This window comes from Leptosomus discolor, chromosome 2 (genome assembly GCF_034619465.1).
Source record: "Leptosomus discolor isolate bLepDis1 chromosome 2, bLepDis1.hap2, whole genome shotgun sequence".
In the NCBI taxonomy this organism is placed as follows: Eukaryota; Metazoa; Chordata; class Aves; order Leptosomiformes; family Leptosomidae; genus Leptosomus; species Leptosomus discolor.
Window position 1 is genome coordinate 125,043,149 of NC_141392.1, and position 21,226 is coordinate 125,064,374.

Sequence of the window (21,226 nt, forward strand, 5' to 3'; positions counted from 1 at the left end):
GATGAGTTGCTGTCACCAGTTTGCTGCAACAAGAAATCTTGTCTGTTCCCACCACAGATGGCCAACATGCTGCTATAACAAAACCAAAATAACAAGGAAAAAGAGCAGCTTCATAAAGCCTTGAATCTGCAGAACCTGTCACGGCAGTAATGTCCCTCTCTTGGTGTGGCCAGGCATGTCTCCAACTACATGAGGGATGGGATGCCATCCAGAGGGATGTGGACAACCTTGAGAAGTAGGCCTATATGAACCTCATGAGGTTCAACAAGTGCAAGATCCTGCACTTGGGTCAGGGCAATCCCTGATATCAACACAGGCTGGAAGATGAAGGGATCGAGAGCAGCCCTGGGCAGAAGGGCTTGGGGGTGTTGGTGGATGAAAAGCTGAATATGACCCAGCAATGGGCGCTCACAGCCCAGAAAGCCAACTGCATCCTGGGCTGCATCCAGAGCAGCGTGGGCAGCAGGGCGAGGGAGGGGATTCTGCCCCTCTGCTCTGCTCTGGTGAGACCCCCCCTGCAGGGCTGCGTCCAGCTCTGGGGGCACCAGCACAAGACAGACATGGACCTGCTCGAGCGGGTCCAGAGGAGGCCACGAAGATGCTGAGGGGGCTGGAGCAGCTCCCCTGTGAGGACAGGCTGAGAGAGGTGGGGGTGTTCAGCCTGGAGAAGAGAAGGCTCCGGGGAGACCTTAGAGCGGCCTTCAGTGCTGAAAGGGGGCTGCAGGGGAGGTGGGGGCAATCTTTTTAGCAGGGAGTGAAGTGATAGTACAAGATTTAGTGATTTTAAACTAAAGGACTGTAGATTTAGACTCGATCTAAGGAAGGAATTTTTTACAATGAGAGTGGTGAAACACTGGCACAGGCTGCCCAGACAGGTGGTAGAAGCCCCATCTCTGGAAACATTCCAGGTCAAGCTGGACGGGGCTCTGAGCAGCCTGATCTAGTTGAAGATGTCCCTGCTCTCTGCAGCAGGTGGGACTAGATGGCCTTTAAAGGTCCCTTCCAAACCAAACTTTTTATGATTCTATGATTCCATGACACCTCTGCCTTCTCCTTAGAGTTGTAGCAGTGATAGGTGCACTGCCTTTCTGTGCAGATGTGAGGAGGAAGGCCTTCTTCCTCTCTTCCAGCAAAATACCAGAGAAGAACTGAGAGGCAGAAGGCGTGAAAACAGGTTTGTGAGACAGGGTGAGGAACAGCCAAGAAAAGAGGGGCTGGGGGATTGGGCTAAAAGGAAACAGTCTCACCTTGTGATGAAATAAATTTCCCTGCCAGGCCTTCCACAGCTTCCTCATCTCTTAGGCAATTTCCTATCCCAACTCACTGGGGAGAAGGGCAGTTAGTACAGTGACAGAGGTAAAGAGTAGGCCGTCACTACCTGTAGACCCTAATGACATCCTCTCCAAAAGGTCTGACAGCATTGCAATATGATAAAACATTACAATATGACCACATTGGCCAACGTCCATAACAACATGCTTTGACTTTTGGTCAGCCCTGGAGCGGTCAGGCAGTTGGACTAGATGATCACTGTATGCCCCTTCCATCTAAACTAAACTAAACTAAACTGAACTAAACTATTCTATTCTATTCTATACTATATCAGACATAAGAAAGAAATTATTTACAAGAGGGTGGTGAGGCACTGGAATAGGTTGCCCAGAGAAATTGTGGGCGCCCCATCCCTGGAAGCGTTCAGGGTCAGTTGGGATGGGGCTTTGAGCAACGTGACCTAGTGAAAGAGGTCCCTAACTAGGGCAGAGAGGTTGGACTAGATGATCTTTGAAGGTCCCTCCCAACCCAACCCATTCTGTGATTCACGTACTATCATCACACCATACTAAATTTGTATGGCTCACCCTAGCATCTGCTGGGAAAAGTCATCCAAGAAATAGAAGGTCACAAGAGAAACACTCTCAGGAGATTCTTCACCTCCTTCTTCTTCCATCTGGAATAAATCTCCCCTTCTCCTCTGCATTCACCAAACCCATTTTCTGGGCGTTGGTCTCCATAGCTTTGGCAGCCTGCTTTATATTCAGTATGAAATAAACGGGCAACTCTCAGAATGCGTAACTCTGCAGTGGTAGGTTTCAATCCAGCAAAACACCCGCCACTTTTTTCTGTTTCCAACTTTCACCTTGTGCTTGTCCATATGCTACGTTTTGGGTTTTTTTGCCAGTAAAGGAGAAGCATAAATATCACACGGATTTTATGTAGGTCAATAACTATTGCTTTCCCCTTAGTTGTTCACAGAGACGTTCCCATATGGTATACCAGGGACTTTATGCAGGCCTCCAACATTATCAGTTTTGGGCCATGACGAGTTATCAGGTCTCCCTTTTGTCTGTTAGCGGAAATGACAGGCTGTCTCCAAGAAGGTGTGGTAGTCTATCAGCCTCAGCTCTGTCTCTGACAAATTCTCTTCTGTTTTTAATAGCATTGTTATTCAAAAGTTATAAAATGAATGACATTGCTTCTCAAGATACTTCGGACATTTTACAAAACTAGAAAGTCTGACTGAAGACTTGGTTTGAAAGAAGCGTTGTCTGTATGCTTCATTATTTCTTAATTCATTCAGATATATAATTGCTTAAATGCATTTTTGAATGCTCTTTGACCTTTGAAGGAAGTGCATGATCTACTTGAGCCCACAAAAACCACAGGTTAGTTTTTGATGAATGTCACAAAAATTAAGTATTAAATGTCACTGGCAGATACGAATTTTAATCCATTTCTAATTATTAATTGAAAATACGCCTTTAGCAGTAGTGCACAGAACAGGCAAATAGAATGGTGAATATATACATAAGTCACCCTTAATGGCATGAAACTTTTTTTTACTTAACTTTAATCAAAAGTTAGATGACTAGTTCTAGCCAAGTTTTTAGACTTTTTCTGTCATAAACAGACACTAGACCCTTTCACAGGTGCCTTCTCTTAAAAATCTGTCTCAGGGCTGGATGAACTTGGGATGGGAGTGAAATCTTTTAACAACATTTATCCGTGCAGCTGGAACTAAGCTTCCAGGTTTAGGCAACCAAAAGCTGACCAAACATAGGTGCCTACTTTGGAGCAAGTCAACTAGATCTCTACTGACAATCATGGGAGCTGAGACCCTCCATGCTTATGGAAACACCTAAATTTCGGTGGCTTTACTTCAGTCTTTATCCCATCTGATGTGTCTATGCTGGTCAGACAAATCTGATCAAAGATCTTCATAGCCTTCAAAACCAAATAAATGCATAGAGCAGAGATGTCTGGAAGAGACTGGAGGACACAGAATCATAGAATCATAGAACCATTAGGTTGGAATAGACCTCTGAGATCATCAAGTCCAACCGTTAATGACACAGGGCATAAGGGACCCCCTTATTTTCTAAAGCACAACAGGAAACCAGGCAGAATGTGCAAGAGGATCTGACATGGCAAAAGACATTTCACTCTGGGCATCTCAACTGGGCGCTCATTGCCTCTTTTCTTGATGGACTAGCTGTGGTGTGTGATGCTTACAAAAATCTGGGCAACTACCGATCATGTGAGAAAATAAAATTAAGAAATACAGCAATTCAGATCAGGTACTACATGGAGCTCAGCTACATAATCACACAGATTTGCTATTGTTTTCTTTATGTGCCTTTTCCTTTCTCTTCATTTATCTGTTGCCTAAATTTAAGCATGTGTTAGCACTATGAATCTAAACCTACTATGCTCCACCAGGTGTTATTGCAATAGTAATAAAAATAATCAGTGATAATAAAAATAACAGTGTTGTCATTTGCTTTTATCAGCAGATAAACTCATGGGACACTGCTCTTTCAAAACACAGACAAGTATGCTCTTATAAATATGCGAGAGAAAATTGCAGGCAGAGAAAAACAGTCATTCACTGAAAATATTGTTGTTTAGAAGAGAGTCAGCTTTGACCTCTTGTACCTAATTATACATGAAAACAAAGATTAAAAGCCTACTAATAATCACCGTAAACTATGATTAATGATGCCATGCTTCAGTGCCTCAGATTTCTAGACCCAAGTACAGTAAATTCACTAGTGGGTTATTTGAAGAAGAAAAGAACGTTTGGTATTACTTTGTTTTGACTTTGCCACTTTCCTTGTATGAAGATTAGGAACAGTCCATCAAAAAAAAAAAATTCTGCAGAAAAAGACCTTCTAAGGTTGCTCTTTCCTAATTCTATAAACATACATGGAAATCTAGATGCTATTATTCACACCACATGCCCATTGACTTCACGGATATTTTAAAGCTAATGAAGACAGTCCTAAGCACTGAGAACTCCTAAGCATTGAGAAGTTCAGATTTTCCTACAGCAGTTACAAATCAACAAGCCTGAGTTAAAACGAAGATTCCTTCCTTCATCCCTTCCTCTTCCTCCCCTCAATTACAAACACAGCTATGCTATAATTACAAAACAACCCAGAAACGATCCTGAGGAAGACTTTAATAGAATAAAAACATTTTCCAAAGTTGTCCTTAGCAGATACAGGCTTTATGAACAAAAGGAATCACAGAATGGTTTGGGTGGGAAGGAACCTTTAAAGGCCATCTAGTGCATCGCCCCCTGCAGTGAGCAGGGACACCTTCAGCTAGACCAGGGTGCTCAGAGCCCTGTCCAGCCTGACCTGGAATGTTTCCAGTGATGAGGCACCTACCACCTCTCTGGGCAGCCTGTGGCAGTGTCTCACCATCCTCATTGTAAAAAATTCCTTCCTTATATCTAGTCTAAATCTACCCTCCCTTCAGGTAAGCGGTGGGTTCATGTTTCCCACAGTATAACAGTCACAGTGTCATCTTCAGTGGCACAAAAGTCCAATGCCATGGCTTTTCTCATCTTCACAGAACCATTCTATTACTGACTATAGCAATACTGAAAGATGAAGTTAATTTTTAGTAGTTCCGGAGAACTGGTTAACACTTCATTATCAGATATAAAATAAATAGACTAAAGGTAAGAAGAATCCGAGCCCAGAAGGACTTTTGCCTTTGAGCCAGAATTGATTCAGCACCACTCACTTCAAACTATTCAGCCATCTCAGCAACCACTGCATTGGCTAATAAACCCCTTCATTAAAAAAGATGCAGAGTCAAATCTCAGCTTCTCGCTGCGATACAGAAAAACAACATCTCCTAAACTGGAAATATAGGTCAGAAAAAGTCTATTCTAATTTATATGGAAAAAAAAGAGTCTAATATGCAAATTAGGTCATGACAGCTAAAATTCCTGGGGACGCAAAGCAGCCTAATAATACGTATTTATTTTTAATGCATATTTAGTTCTAGAGAAAGGACAAAGAAAGGGACCAACATATCATTAGGCATTTCAGTTCATGAAAGAAATGAAGTTGCATTCTCAAAGTGCAATGCTTGTTAAGCAGCACTGGCAAAGACTATTTTGGTACTTTGCAAAAAGTATAGACCACAGGTATTTATGAGGTGATTATGGGCAAAGGACTACTAAATTGGTTGCTAGTGGGATGGGTAGACATCAGTCAACTATGTCCCACCATTGGAAAGAGCAGGAATTAGAAGAACCTGAAGGCAATAGAAGACACTGTCTCCTATCAAACGACTCGGTGCATATTTCTATTGTGGAGTGTTCAGTCCTGCATGAACCAATATACATTTATCTTTATTGTGTCTCAGCATATCGATTTCCATGGCTTTTTTAATTTATCAACACAGAGCTGTGTTTTATTCTTTTCCTCCAACAGCCTCCTAGCAATGTCTTTACCACAGATTTAATTAGCATCCTCTCCACTGTATCCTTCAAGTCATTAATGAAAATATTGAAGAGTATTGGACCAAGAATGGCTCCCTAAGGGGCTGATAATTCTATTTTGAATATATTTAATACGTCTGGTGACAATAGATTTTCTATTTCTACTGTTTTTTGTTACACCTTGTAATAATGCTGAAACCATCAGGGCTCTTAATAACATTTGAAATACAAGACAAAGGTGCTCTGTGCTTTAATCTGAGACTTGCGAATTTCATTCAAATTATAAAGGGAAGAGAGTTACAGAAATGTAAAGAAAAAAGATAAAAAATGGTTATATTTTATATGGAGAGATTACTTTTTTCCCTTTAATCTCTAAATGAAGTTACAGGCCTGTAGCAGAATACATAATGCTGGTTTAGGGTCGCTGTAGCACTTTTTATGTGTACAGCTGTTCTTCCACTGGTATAAGTAGACACATCTGCTCATTAGCAATACAATGTCATTTCTAGTGTCTAATTTTAATTATTTGCAGATGATAGATTCCTTATGCAATGTCTAAAAAAAGTACAGTCCTTCAAAACTGGTGAGAAATAAATATACCCTCTGCAACTAAAATGGGTCAGCACAATGAAAAACAGATATTAATCTGGAGAATTTATGTATCAGCACTAAGGCTAAATGCCAAACTGTTTGGAAGGTCACAGGGAGGAGAAATGGCTCATGCATCTCTTCTTTATCGTGGATACACAAGACATATGGACTAAGAGATGTTCTGAATGAATCTGGCAGGTGATGAGTTTGTTGTAGTACAGATGGTCCCCAATTGCTGGAAAAATATCAGTTCTGCTTACATTTCCTGTACAAACACAGGCAAGATAAGGACTTCTTCATGAAAGAAAGGACGAATGAGATTACTTACCACTAACTTTGGTTCTTTGAATATTCACACTCAAAGAACCAATACGGCTAGAAGAAAATTTCCAGAAGTTCCTGGGCAGCGGTGGCCAGGGTTGCCTCTGTCCTTCACGCCACTGTCAGAGGGCGGCCAAAACTATGGAGTTCTGGCTTCCTCTCAGCTCCTTCCACTAATTCAAAAATCCAAACAGAAAGCCAAGGAGCATCAATGAAAAAGGATGGGATTTATGTACAACAGGGGCTCATCCCAGAGAACTGCAGTTGTTATTTATTGCGGGCTGGGAAGGAGTAGGTACTCTTGACAAACACGGGGACCAGAACTACCAAAACAAGTGTCCATTTTGGATTGTATTCAAGAGAGAAAAGAGCTAAAAGAGGCAAGTAGATTTTTGATTTGCCCCAAACATGTTTTAAAGATAAATAAATAATATTTGTTTTGTCTTCTGCTTGTTTTCTGTACAGCCGTTGAAAGCAACAAGGAGCCTTTCTTTAAAGTCACCTTGGACTGGGCTGAAATCTCCGACACATGTTGGACTTCAACCACATACAAGGTCAGGATCATTCTGCACAGCAATATGCTTTACAGGAATCACATCTGCACCATGACAGAGTCCTCTGAAATCAGGTATATTTTTTCCAAAGTTTCGGAGAAATCGTTTCTGACACCCCACAAAGAGTGGCCAAACTTTCTGATCAGATAAAATATGACATCCTCTTCCCTGAATATAAGCACAGTTGGGTTTCACAGCTGGCTCACACACTGTAGGACAGTGCTAACGCCAGAAGGGTGGTCCCACTAACAGTCATGCTTCTGGTAATGTTAAATACTGGCTGAAAATTACATTTCGCTTCAATTCATGCAGGGTTAATTTTCAGCTTGATCAGAAAACTTTGTGATTGCCAGTGTCAAGAGAAAGAAAGAGGTTGTATCCTGCAGACAGGTCAGGGAGAGAGAAGAAAATTGCCCTTTTCCCTAACAGTTAAATCAAACATTAGCTTACAGCAATCGTGAAACCACAGGCCAAGGCACAACACAGACAAACGTACAGTCTGAAAGTCCACATCCCTCTAGACAAACAGAATGGAGGTGCCAGCAGAATGCAATCACATTGCAATTTTACAGGGTGCAATATTAAGGAGACAGTCAGGCTTTTATCTTGAAAATCTGGAAGACTCTGAGGATGACCTCTTTAGCACAAAAACAAGGCAACACAGGATCTGCCCTACACCTCTACAAACTTTAGGAAAATAATCTTATATACAAAGTAAAAAGCCATAAGATTCTTTTGCAGTATTTTCAGAGTATCACATTTTCTTTTTCTGCATCAATGACAAAAACCCAACCACCTCAAGCACTTACAGAGCTATACAGAGCAATCCCCTTATAGATAAGATCATTCCTAGGAGAGAAGGAATGCTGATCTGTGTATTAGAGGCTGAACAGAGATGACAACCATATGTCACTTGGCAGAAGTTGGGCGTTTGTTTGTTGCTTTTTCAGTATCCCAAATGTAATGAATTATAAAATAGTGCCTAAATTAATAGTCAAGGAGGACTTTATCAGGGCCCCACACTTAGGAGATGCTCATCTGGGAGAATCTCTTTCAACTCAGACTATTTGCCTTGATCAAAGGTTCTTGCTTTTCAATAGACTTCTGTATAATACTCAGACTCAAGAGCTTCATGGAACAAGAGGCAGGCTGCCTCCCAGAGAAAATTCGAATCCCAGTGAGCTGCCAGTCTCATCTTGAAGGCAGGAGGTCCAACTGTTTGGAAAGCAGAACTTTTGAATATTAATACACTCACACAATAATGAATGATAGACTGCCAGTCTGTACTCTTCAGCAACTTGGTACCATCTAGATTTATATTTGAAAGGTCTTTAACTGCAGCAGAATGTACATATTTGATGTTTAATGACATTAGAACAATTAGACAAGTCCATTATCTCTGCTGGGGGTAGGAGGGCTGAAACGACATTAACTTAACTTCTGGAGAGAAGATAAGGCAGTGCCACAGACAAAGCTTTTATGCTTTTGAGTAAGTGCTAAAATCAAGTCCAGCATTCACCGCCTATATGAGACACTAGATTCACCCAAAGAGTGTGCTGAATTTGATGAATAAGATATCTTCCTTATTTATCTGCTTAGTAAAAAACTGTTCTTTGATAGATCAAGTCCTGCAATCCCATAAGGCTGGCTAAATAGGACTTACAATCTTATTTTACACACAGCTGAACTTCGGGAAAGGAGAAAAATATCATAGGTCAGAGAGACAACTCTCACTTTCAGCGTTTTTAGATAAAACCACGTTTCCCACAGCAAGCTAAAAGCAGGGAGTAGATACAAATCAAGGCAAAGAAACAATTCCACCTTAAAGATCTTCTACTGCCAACTGCTCAAACTTGAAAGGGTACATAAACACACTATCCCTATTTTACAAAACAAAGAAACTTGAATTTGGGACCTTGTGGACTAGGTTTTCCTCAAATCAAGAAAGTGGTAGAGATGTGATAAGCTTTGCAAAGATCTTGAACAGAGATTAGCATTAAGCAACCATAAAAATAGGTAGGTAAAGCAACCTGCCCAAGCCTGGGGTATGCAAAGTCTTCAGAGAGGACTGCCATCTTTGCGGATAAAGTCATGCTCTCACTTTCGGCAAATTATTACAGAAGAACTCTTTGGAAATTCTATTAAGCCAAGCTTAGATAAAGGCTTAGGTATGTTTACACCAAGGACTGCAGTGTCACATAGATGCCTGAGAGTTGTGAATGACTCGGGTATCTACACAGCTCAGTGTCACGCGGAGATATTAGCTCGCATCCCAGAAGGAATATAGCCACATTAGCGTGGCTTTCTGCCCAGGCTAATTAGGTGATGTTTCCCCAGTTGCCAGAAATCAAAGAGTGAATCATACATCTGCCAGCACCCAACCTTCTTCTGAAAGCACAGACTGGAACTTTTTTGAACCTCGGTTATATGAGAATGCAAGGTGAATATAAAGACATAATGTCATCACTTTATTCTGCTTTAAAGCCAGAAGGAATCATAAATTCACCTGATATGACCTGTTATCACAACTACTACACCTCATCCACATACTATCGTGTCCAGCGTATGAACTTCAGCCTAAAGCACTGAAGTCCTTTAGAGACTGACCTACTGTATGTGTGCCACAGGCAGAGCTCAAACGTACACTGTCAAAGCCAAGACTACAAACACGGCAGACGACTGATTAGGTGGTAGTTGCCCAGATTATTTCAGCAGAAATCCATTCCTCATGCTGCTCTGGAAGGTGAGGAATCCTATACAGTTCCCAGCTCTGGCAATCAGGATGAATCCCAACATGTGAGCAAGACACATGAACCAATTACCCTGAAAGAGGATTCTCTGCTACATCAATCCAACCAGCCCATTACAAAGAAGCCAGCTTCTGGTGATGGCAAATTTCTGACAATTCAAAAAAAAAAGAACAAAAAAAGACCTAAAACCAACCAGGGTAGGGAGAAAACCTCCTTCCTGATCCCTACGAGCAAACCACAATGGCCCTGAAGCATGATTTGAAGATGATCATTGTCCTAATGCAGAGCTGCAAGCATTTCATGGATGGTGCGGACAAACGACTCCGAATACAACTATAAAGGAAGGAGTTGAAGAGGGAGGCTCATAAATCAACAGTACAGGCCACCACACTTGACACACAGACATAGAATTCTCCTCATGACTTGAATCAAGCGCCTCTTTTAAAGTCATAAATTATCTCATCTTAAAGGCTCGAAAGGATGGTGATGGAAAAAGACTCCAATGTTTAATTACACTGAGAGCTGTGAAACTCTTTTATTCCAAGGTGGAACTTTTCAAACTTCAGCTTCCAGCTACCGGAACCTGTTATGGCTTAGCAGTGGTTGGCTTGTCAACCTCACTATGAGGTATCTGCTCAAGGTTACTAGATCATAGTGTAATGTCTCTCCAACTAGTTGAACGTGTTTATTCACAGCACCAGGACAGTTTACTAGGCTCTACATCCTTTTTCTGTCCCTCCTTCGAGTCCCCAGCAATAAATCGATGTAATTCCTGGTATGTCAACACAGAAACTGCACAAAATGTTCTGAGATTCCACTAACACTACATACAGAAAATGGCTTTCATACTCCTGACTGAGGCTTCCTTTTTCATATAGGCAGGAGTTGCAACAGCCATTTTTGTCTTTGCATTGTGCTCTGGGCTCACTGGAACACACTTATCCACAATAGCCCCTGGATCCTTCTCAGAGTTACCGTTTCCCAGGATGGTATCACATTTTGAAGGTATCATCTGCATTTTTTTGTTCCCAGATGTAGTAACAAGTGGCGCCATTATGCTCGCTGTTAAAATATTGAAATGAGTTACTGTGTGCAATATTTCTAGGAAATAGTAGAAAGGATGATGTTTATTGAAACTATATAAACACATAAAACGTTTTCTCAACACAGTTTCCCATTTATGTTTACACAGATGTGCATAATGTCATCATGAAGCCTCTTCCAAGAAAGATAAATTAAATCAAAAAGTTCAAATAAGGCAAATAGCTAGAATGCTCTCTTCCATCTTTTTGTTCCCTATTTGTAATCATAAAAGATATTCACTGCCATTAAAAAAAAAATTAAAAGAAAGCAAAAATTTTTATGAAGGATAAAGGTCCTCGGCACAAATAAAATGACCAGCTCTGAAGCTGCAAAGAAATATGCTTTAATTTAAGAGACAAAAGACGGCATTACAGAAGAAATTGTCATAATCAAAGTTGAAAAAAAATTTCTATTGTCTACTGTGCCTCTCTGTGGGAATTTTCCCAGCACAGACAGCTGTAAAGGAGGAGGGGTATTGTGAGTTTCTGTACGCTCATTCTCTCTCTTCCTCTCTTTCTCTGTCAGTAAATGTCTGCAATCATATTCTTGAGCTCCAGTGTGATTTCAAGGTTCATCTCTTCCATGCAGCTCAAACACTAATTATCCCAGCTGTAATTAGTAAGATAATTAAATACTGGCTCACTCATCACTCTACCTTGTGTCGGGTCATGATTCTCCCAGAAGACCTTGAGCAGTTTCTCAAAGCTGATGTTTTCTGGCTGATATACTACTCGTACAGCCTCTGTGTGGCCAGTTTTACCTTAAAAAACAAAATAAAATCAGATGTTAACAGTAAGAATTAGCTAGTGCCTATCCAGTGTTTTATATTGAGATCCAAAGCACAAGCCTTTGTTTTCCTTTTTTTTTTTTTTTCTTAAAGGTGTTTTGTTTTACTGTCATTCATACTTAAGCCTTTTTATACAATATTTTATATACCTGCCAACCTTAAGATGTCTGCTAGTTTGGACAAGGCCATCATGAATTAAACTAACCAGAGAGACAATAAGGCAAGAAAGGGATGTTATTGCAGTAGTCTGTCAGCTTTCAAGAGAAAAAAATGAATAGTTCTTAAATATTTGTAACCAACAATTCACAAAAGATTTTTAAATATTCTAAATATAACATTAAAATACAAAGACGTATATGTCTAAGATGTCTCAACAGTATAAAACCGGTCTTCATTTCCATAAGGCAATATATGGATAAAATAATTGACTATAAAAACAAATTTCAAGGGCATGTTTACACAAGATCACACAAATAATTTCCAACTATTTCACATTATGCAAACCACTGATGTTAAGGGGCTTCAGAAAGACTCAAAGGGAGCCTGACTGAAATTTATGACAGCAGATGAAGTTCAAGGAAGATCAGCAGGTGTTACAGCACATTAAAACACATTATTCTCATTTTTCACTTATATTACGGCCATGATTTTTTTCATTTCTTACGTGTCTAATCACTCACAATATTATCGAAAGACCCAGCTTCAAAAAATGTGAAGGATCTGGCCACATATTTCACTTCAATTGTAAGCAACAGTTGGATTGACGAGTGCTCAGACATCTCAGGGTGGAAGTCCATTGCACTGAGTTCTACACAAGCATTTTATATTTTATAAATACTATATATTTTACAATTTACAAATGTAGGCATATTTGCTGTCATAATATATGCATGAATGGGGAAGAAACCTTATCTTATTTTTCAGTTAAATCATAATAAGTAAACACTAAACAGAAGTAAACTGGGCAGCCATATCTGCCTTTTGGTGGGGACTTAATAAGCTCCTTGATCACATTAGACTAGGCTTTTATTTCATTTATACCAGCATAAACTTCAAATTTACAGAACTGACTTCAATAGAATTGTTGAATTTCATGCAGTGCAACAACAAGCTGAATCAGGCCTAGTGATAGGTTCTGAATTAGCTGTCACCAAACAAGAAAAATCACAGTCTATGAGTAACTGAGGAGTGTTCAGTAGAAACGGCAATTCAGTACCAACAGAAATTATAATTAAAAAAAAAAAAAAAAAAGAGAAAAAGAAATAAAAAGGATGCTAGGATATATTAGAGAGACATAACAGGGAAAAGTATGACAGCATTGTATCAGTTAATGGGGCACCTGAAATGAAGAAAACCTAAATGAGGCACAGAGGGGTGGACTAGCTATTAAAAGGGATTTAAAAGACTGGGATTAAATTTAGTCTAGAATGCAGAGGAGTAAAAGGGGACACATCTGGGATATCTGTAATGAAAATCTTGATAAAACCAAATTGGTTCCTATCTAGTGTGTTTCACAATGCAACAAAGATATGCTCACTGAGATTAAAAGACAAAAACATACAAGTTTCCTGTAACTTGTACCTAAAGTCATGTCAGCCTGTCCACCAGGGTAGTGTCCAGGCAAACGATGGCCCAATTCCTCTTTCACATGCACTGCGCCTATTGAAGTCCATGGAAGCAACTCATTATCTGAAGTCAAATTCTGATGGTAGGTTAGCAAAAAAGGGATCATACATTTAGTAGGATAAAAATACAAGTCAGAGATAATTGGCTTAATAACAAAGTGAAATGGTCTTCTATATTATGGCCAGTTTAGGTCAGGGGTAGAATTTATTCCAGATTTCATGTTTTAATATGGACTGTCAGTGAAAATAATGGGGTTTGCCTTAGCCAAAGCCCAGGTTGGGACTTTTGCTATGGCTCGAGATAAAGAAGGAGTGCAAACAGACAGCGGTTTGTCCAGCTCTCGCAAGAGTACATTGCATAACTAAAAAGAGATTAAGGAGTGGCTTCTGACTTCAATTCTTTCTTTTCTTTTTTTTTTTATTTCTTTTTTTTTAATTTATTTTTTTGGTAAGCCAGTGTGAAGCTTACGAAAGGTTGTTATCACTCAGAAGCAAATTGCTTGTCTAAGATGACTAGCTTTAGATCACAAGAGAGTTTCTTAAAGAACTTCAAAACAACAGAGGCATTACCTTTCCTCTCAATTGAAGCAGCAATTACATCTTGTCAACACTGTCTGCTCTGACTAATCCAGAAGTTCAAAGAATCAGCTTTCTTCTTTTCCTCCGAATAAGAAAATAATGGTGCTACTCTGAAAACTATAGCCTGACCTCGAGAAAAAAATCCTCAGATGCATGGCTAACAGACTGTTAGAACCTAGAGCATATTTAAAATCAATATTCATCCTCAGAGGAAAAGCAAGGAGGTAATGTTACTGGTCCTATCAGATTCACCTCTAAATTTCCGCAAAGCCTTTCCACAATCTAGTGGATTTTCTTTCAGAACACGGCATGGCTATTTCTACTAAGAACAATCTTAGTCATTTGTGCTGAGCACTCCTACTTCTCCACAATTTTAGTGGAAACTATGCCAATTAACTGGGTACACATGAGCAAATAGATAGGTAAAAGGCTCCACGTGGGACAGATTAACCACAAAATTTCCTAGAAGAAGCACAGAGAGTAAATGGCATCAGGGGAGAGGAAAAGAACAAGAGCAATCTCTCCACAGGTGCAATATGTTGCCCTAAGAAGAAATCAAAAGATACCACGAGGTTACCCTAAGTAGCACGTGGAAACAAACAGCTCATCGCTGCCAAATACGACTCAGCTGCAGCCACAGTGGCAAAAGGGAACTTAAATTGGGTTCTCCCTGTTGATCTTCTTATTTCCCTTTTCGCATCAGGCTTAAGTTCAACTATGAAAACAGAATAATCGCATTTCAGTTTGGGTTTCATGCACTTGGTACAGTACAGCACCAGAAGAACCAAGCAGGCATCAAAGGAGCTAACCACTCATCTGTATTGTAAAGAAATCATTGAAATATTTCTAATCAAATCTCTTCTTTTGGTAAGGTTTCTTTAAAGGGAGAGGCAGTGATCAAAAAGAAACAATAAACCCACTTGTTCTCAAAAAAAGCTGCATGTCTTTTAACCAGAAATTTAACAGGCTAACACCAAACAGCTGAAACGATTTAAAATGATCAGCGATAAGACGCTATTCTTTCAGTGATATTCAGCTCTTCACCTGAGTGCCTCCTTCAGAATTTCTCATGAAAGGTCCATTTATATCAAGGCAGAGAGTCACGGTGTCCTCAGTTCACCTTTTGCTTTTAATTAGCTGCTCTTTAATATCCCACAGCAAAAGCATGCTTCACTTGAGGTTCCAAAAGTTTTAACAAGTATGAACGTTTCTAGAAGCCTTCTCCCAAAAAAAGCTCAACGTTTGAAACGTGTTCTTGAAATAATTTATTGAATCACTAAATGTAATTTCATTTGCTGGTAACTGTGCAAATAGAAATCCTTTATTTATAGGTGCCATTATCAGATTGCCAGTTATGGAGCTCAGTTCTCCTTCAGCTTTAGAAGGAGCTTAGCCACTGAAGAACCTCGCTGCAGATGATAAGACTTTATTACACCGTGGCAGAGAGGGCTGTGTGCCAACAGCAGATTGTCTGTTTATCCTATATCCATTTCCCACTTAGAAAACATAGCCACTCTCAGAGGATTAGCTACAGTGAGCTCTTTCACTGGGGATTCAAACTCTGGCAAAAATGTTCCTGTAAAGAGCAATAGAAAAAGACATCTGAGTGACACCTCAGTGCTCCTTTTCAATTTTTTTTCTTCCTAATAGTGTTTAGATTTTCACCTTCTTAATCATCTCCCAGGTGAGTGCCCAAGCCGACGGATTATAGAAGCTAACTCATTCTTTTTAACTTGCTGTATCCAGTAAGCACTTAATTATTTCTGGCAAAGTGGAACAACTTCAAAGGGCTGGCTTGAGAGCACCTCACCTGTGAGCACTCAGCCACCCAGCAGCTACGGCACCGCTCCGTAACACGTGGGCTTCATCTCTAGCTAGCCCAGCTCTGGGTGAATTACATTATAAAATTCAAGCAATGCCAAAACTATTCCCTCCTGCCCCGCTTCAATAAAAGAGGACTTGCCTCTCTTTCCCCACCGAAATAAAGGTCCTAAATCCGGTAAATGTCTCAATATAATGTGAAGAAATAGGTGTCAGATCTTTTGCTGATGCACATTTCAGAGCTTATTGATTTTGGAGCTAAAGCAATTTGTGCTAGCTGAAGCCTAGGCCCTTGTGAATATGCAAAGTATTACATGAGAAAGTAGGATGTCTTTCGAGCATCTGTTTCTCCAAACGAGCCTGGGAATTTTTATTATGTTGTAGTTCCCGCTAATAAAATTTCCAGATTCTTCCTAAAATAGCACTGTGTTAAATAAACAAACAAAGGTTTCCACACTAACACAATGAAAACCCACACTTTGTGGATCTTTTAGTTTCTCACCTTCAAAGTAATGAGGATGAAAAGAAAGGAAATAATCACAGATCAATAGGTTTTTAAGAAGAGGCAAATAGATAACTCTATTTGAATTCCTGCCTACCACAGAGAGGAATTTCACTGGAGCAGGCCTGTATTCTGAACTTAGAGAAGTAACAGCTCTTGACTCAAAGAACACAGCAGACAGAAAATCCACCAGAAGTCGAGGTAACTTCATCAAGACCTTAATGCCTTTCACTTTTAAAACAAGCAAAGAAGAAAAACAAAGACAACAGACATTTTGTTTATTACCTGAGTTTATTTATTGAAAGATCTTCCTGAACAGACAAAGACCACTAGGAAGTCATGTCTTATCTTTTATTTTTTCCTGAATATTTTAATTGAATCAATCTTCGTAATTAATGACACTGTTGGACATCTTTTTTTTTTTTTTTTTTTTTCTTTACTTTTTGAGAACATAAGAATGGACTAGTTCAGACCTTCAGCCTCTCTCTGGCCATGACTGGGTGCTGGGCAGGGTGCTGGGCCATCTGACCTAGACCACGCTTTTCCCAAGAAAAGTTGCTCCAAACGATCCTTGAAGTCCCTTCCATGCTGGGATTCTACGATACTATGACCAGAAGGAGATGCCCAGGGAAGGGCTGAAAGAGTGAATGTGATGTATGCACTATGCTGTTCTTCAGAACCAACTGCCTTTATCTGAACTCAGCTCCCACTGGTTTCTTCTGAGAGATGGTGAGCAGCCTGTCCCTGCACACTCTCCTCCTGTAACTCATGGGTTCCAGACCACTTTTCAGTTTTTCAGCGTGATTTTCCCACTGTTTGCAAGACTGTAAAACATATCAGGTATACAATGGCACTAGCACGTGGCTACTATTTTTTTGCCTTCTTCTCTATGTTTCAAATAACTCGAATGACTTTGTTAGCATTGAACTAGGAGATAATGTTTGGTTTATTATCCAACGTGAATTTCTGCTTTACAAAATACAATGCTTCACCTTCTCAGTGTGATCCACGCTTTTTCATACAGTTGTATTAAAATATGTCAATCCAATAAAGCAAGAAGCCCATTTACTATGGGTTGGCCAATCCTGCGGTTGTTGATCAAAATAAAACTTTCCATAAATTCTCCAAACTGGAAAGTAGAAAATTCTGCTTGGACCACAAGAAATCATGTCTCTTCTAGTGCCTACAGAAAACAGCACATACAGCAGCTACACTGTGGAGCACACCTCTAAAGAGAGAATTTTCTTAAATTTCATTTGTTTTAGTAGAGGACAGATTAATTACACAGTAAATGAAAATTCAAAAAGATAAGAAAATTTGCTGATAGAACAATGAACTACTATAAAATGCATTTCTGGTGACTGTTAGAATCACCTAGTTTTTTATCTCATCAAATCAAAACTGAGAGAATAAAGGTGACAGTGAAAAATGGGGTACAAAAAACTGTTATTGATAATTTTTTCACAGGAATTCAGTCATATTTCTCAGTAAAATTAGCTACATGAATTTAAAATAAAGAGGATTGTCAGTTTGAACAAAGAATATTGCTTTTTTCTAAAAATCTTTGAAAGAAAACTACCAAATGAAATTTTCTTATTTGCAAGTATTTTAAATTTATATGGTAGAGCTATAAAAAGTTCTTAATTTTGTTTGCTAAAATCCTCTGTATTCTTTAGCAGCAAATTGGTTTTGATAATCCGACACCAAACAGAATATCTGAAAGAAAGACCAATACTGCTGACACTTTCTCTATTCTTATTTTCAAAATAGCTGTACATTGAAGAACCCATAGAAGGAAAAAAGAAACCAAACAGCAAACAATTATATAGCCTATAGGGAAAAAGGAGATGGCAAAAGTTTGTCACTGTCCTTACAGGTTATGTCTTCTAGAGGCTGAACGTCCACATTGCAAGCACTTCAAGAGGGATTACTTTTGACTCACTCTGGTCTGGTCCTGTGGACTGAACGCTGTTCACAGTTGGAGTGCATTAAGTGCGCTCCTAGAAAGCATATTCTGATTTAATTTCATTCAAAAGGAATGTCAGGTTCAAAAAAACATCTCAGTGATTTCTTGCAGATGTCGGTGGAAAGCTTCTTTACCATTGGGAGAAATGTCTGCATCGTCAGGAAATCAGTTCGGTTGTGATACGGGATATCTCTGCTTCGAGTTGTGTTGCTTTGCTAGCCAGAGTATGGCAGAGATCACTGAACTGGATAAACCACATCATCTTAAGCATTAGTCTGACATTGCTCCTGGACAATACAACGAAATATCTCCTGTGGCATTCAACTGAAGAAAAAATGTTGAAGATAGGCATATAATTAATGCCAGTCAGCACGGTTGTATGGAATATAGGTCTTGTCAGCCAAACTCGATTTCATTCTCTCATGAAATTACAAGTCTAGTTGTAATAAATGTAGGATGTAATAGCATGGATGTAACAGACTTAGACTTTATTAATGCATTTGACTTATTACTTCATGACAGTCTGATTAAAAAATTAGCACTATACAATATCAATAGTGCACATGTTAAATGGATTAAGAATTCTCTAAATGACAGTTCTAAAAAAATTGTCTAAAGGGAACAAGCATTGAATGGCAGCATTTTTATCTATCCTCTGCAGGGATTGGTACAAAGCCTGTTGCTGTTAAAGTCTTCCATCAGTAATTTTAAAGAAATAAAAAGTCTCAACTTATAAAATCGGGGGATAACTCAGATGAGAAGGCTGATAGGATGGTCTTATAAAGCGATTACATGCCGGGGCCATTCAATCAAAAATGTATTAAAAACAGTCATATGTAAAATCTCGACTTAAGGGAAAAAGTGACACACACGATACCTGCAAATAGGGAACAATCTTTCAGGGAAGTGCAAGGGTGGCAGTAGACAAACAAGTAAATATGGAATTTCATGGCAATATTGCAATAAAATGGAATAGTGACTGAACTGGGATGCCTAATTAAAAAAAGAGGTTGGTAGGAACAGCACTGGTGAGATCAATCCTAACATTAAGTAGATACTCAAAAATAGTTCCAGTGATAGCCACGAAGAGCATGGTATGTTTAGCCTCCCAGAAAGAAAACCTAGAGGTTTTTAATTAAGGGATATAAGCATCTTCCCAGGAAGAGAATGACTAAGTGCAAAAGGAGTCTTTGAACAGGCAATTAAAAGGCATATCAAGAGCTAGTGGCAGGAACAGAAATCAGGGAAATTCAAATGGAAAAGTAGGCACATATTTTAAATAAAGAAGCTGGTTACTGCTCAATTCCACCACTGGATCATTTGGTGCTCCTGTAAACCAAGGCAAGTGGTCAACTCTTCATCGCTCGGTGTTTTCAAAGCAAATCAGATTGCCTTCTGGGAGAGACACTTCAGACAAATACCAGTTAAACTTAAAGGAAAAAGTTATAGGGCTTCACAAAATAGTAACAGGATGAAACATAATGACCTATGATATAAAAGGTTCAAACTCAATAATGCGGTAAGCCCTTACCAGCCTCAAATGCTGTGAATACATGAGTGAATTGCCCCTCTTTTTCCTTTGTTCACTTACCTTTAACAAAGCCTTTCTAGCCCAAACACTGTCATCTGTACAAAGAGTTGGGACTTTTCTATTATCTTCTTTTCATCGTGGTTGATGAGGTGGACTCTAACCTAACTACAGTTTCTATACGATCTTTATACAGGTGAGTTAAAATCTTTCAGCTACAGTGTTGGGAACGGAAAGACACCGTATTGCCACATTTACAAAGTTCTCATTTAAAAGCCCAAATTTAACCCTGAACTTGTACATCAGATGGATGGAGCCTTTACATGCCCATAAATTCTGTTGACTGACAAACTACTTACACTCGGTGCCAAGGAAACGCAATGACAGGCTTGTACCATCTACCCTGTGTGAACCTGAACACTAGATTAGGTCAATATAAAACAAAACAAGTGGTCATGCAAGTGAGAAATGCTACCTTTAGGTTAAAACACATTAATTACAAAGTTAATTAATAAAATGAAAGATTAAATATGGAAGTAATGGGAATCACAGAACCTTAGCCTCACAACTAACAGTAATCTTGTATTACTGGCAGCACCTTACATTGCTGTGGAGCCAAGAATTCGGGCATAACTGGTTTATACTATATGTTTTCTGTAAAAATGGCATGTTAAAAAAAAAACAGTGCTTTTACAAAAACTTTAAACTTTGCTCTTGGAAAAAGACCCGAACATATTTCATAGACTTTGAAATACTGAAAAATCACAACGTATCTCATGAAAAGCAGTTTCGGGAGTGATAAGAAATGAAAGAACGTCAAAAATGTGGTCATATGAACACACAATGGTACAATGAAGATATAGCACTGAAGACAGGTAGTTCTGAAAAATGTCACTGAATTTGTCACTTTCCTGGCTGGGACTGAAACACTTAATAATAGCATAAAGCAGTACAAATTATTCCATTTTCTTCCCTAGACTAGGATCCAAGATTTAGAAGAGTACAACAAAATAGTGACTGCATCAGTTTTTCTTCCAAATATGTTTATTTCCATCTCCTCAAAGAATCATAGCATCATAGAACGGTTTGGGTTGGAAGGAATCTTCAAGCTCATCCAGTTCCAAATCACCTGCCAAGGGCAGCGACACCTTCCACTTGACCAGGTTGCTAAAAGCCCCATTCATATTTCTCCCTAATACCTCATCAAAATCTCTCCTCTTTCAGTTCAAAACCATTACCCCTCACCCTATCTCTCCCCTCCCTGATCAAGAGTCCCTCCCCACCTCTCCTGCAGCCCTTTTCAGCATTGGAAGCCGCTCTAAGGTCTCCCCGGAGCCTTCTCCTCTCCAGGCTGAACACCCCCACCTCTCTCAGCCTGTCCT

General features: G+C 39.4%; 1 protein-coding gene across 1 annotated transcript in view; it reads right to left on the bottom strand.

Moving 5' to 3' along the window:
- MSRA (methionine sulfoxide reductase A) overlaps positions 1 to 21,226 on the bottom strand; it is a 291,532-nt gene that overhangs the window by 101,860 nt on the left and 168,446 nt on the right. Inside the window, exon 4 of the mRNA XM_086461695.1 lies at positions 11,692 to 11,796. Within this exon, the coding sequence (XP_086317821.1) occupies positions 11,692 to 11,796 (105 nt within the window). The remainder of the gene's footprint in view (positions 1 to 11,691; positions 11,797 to 21,226) is intronic.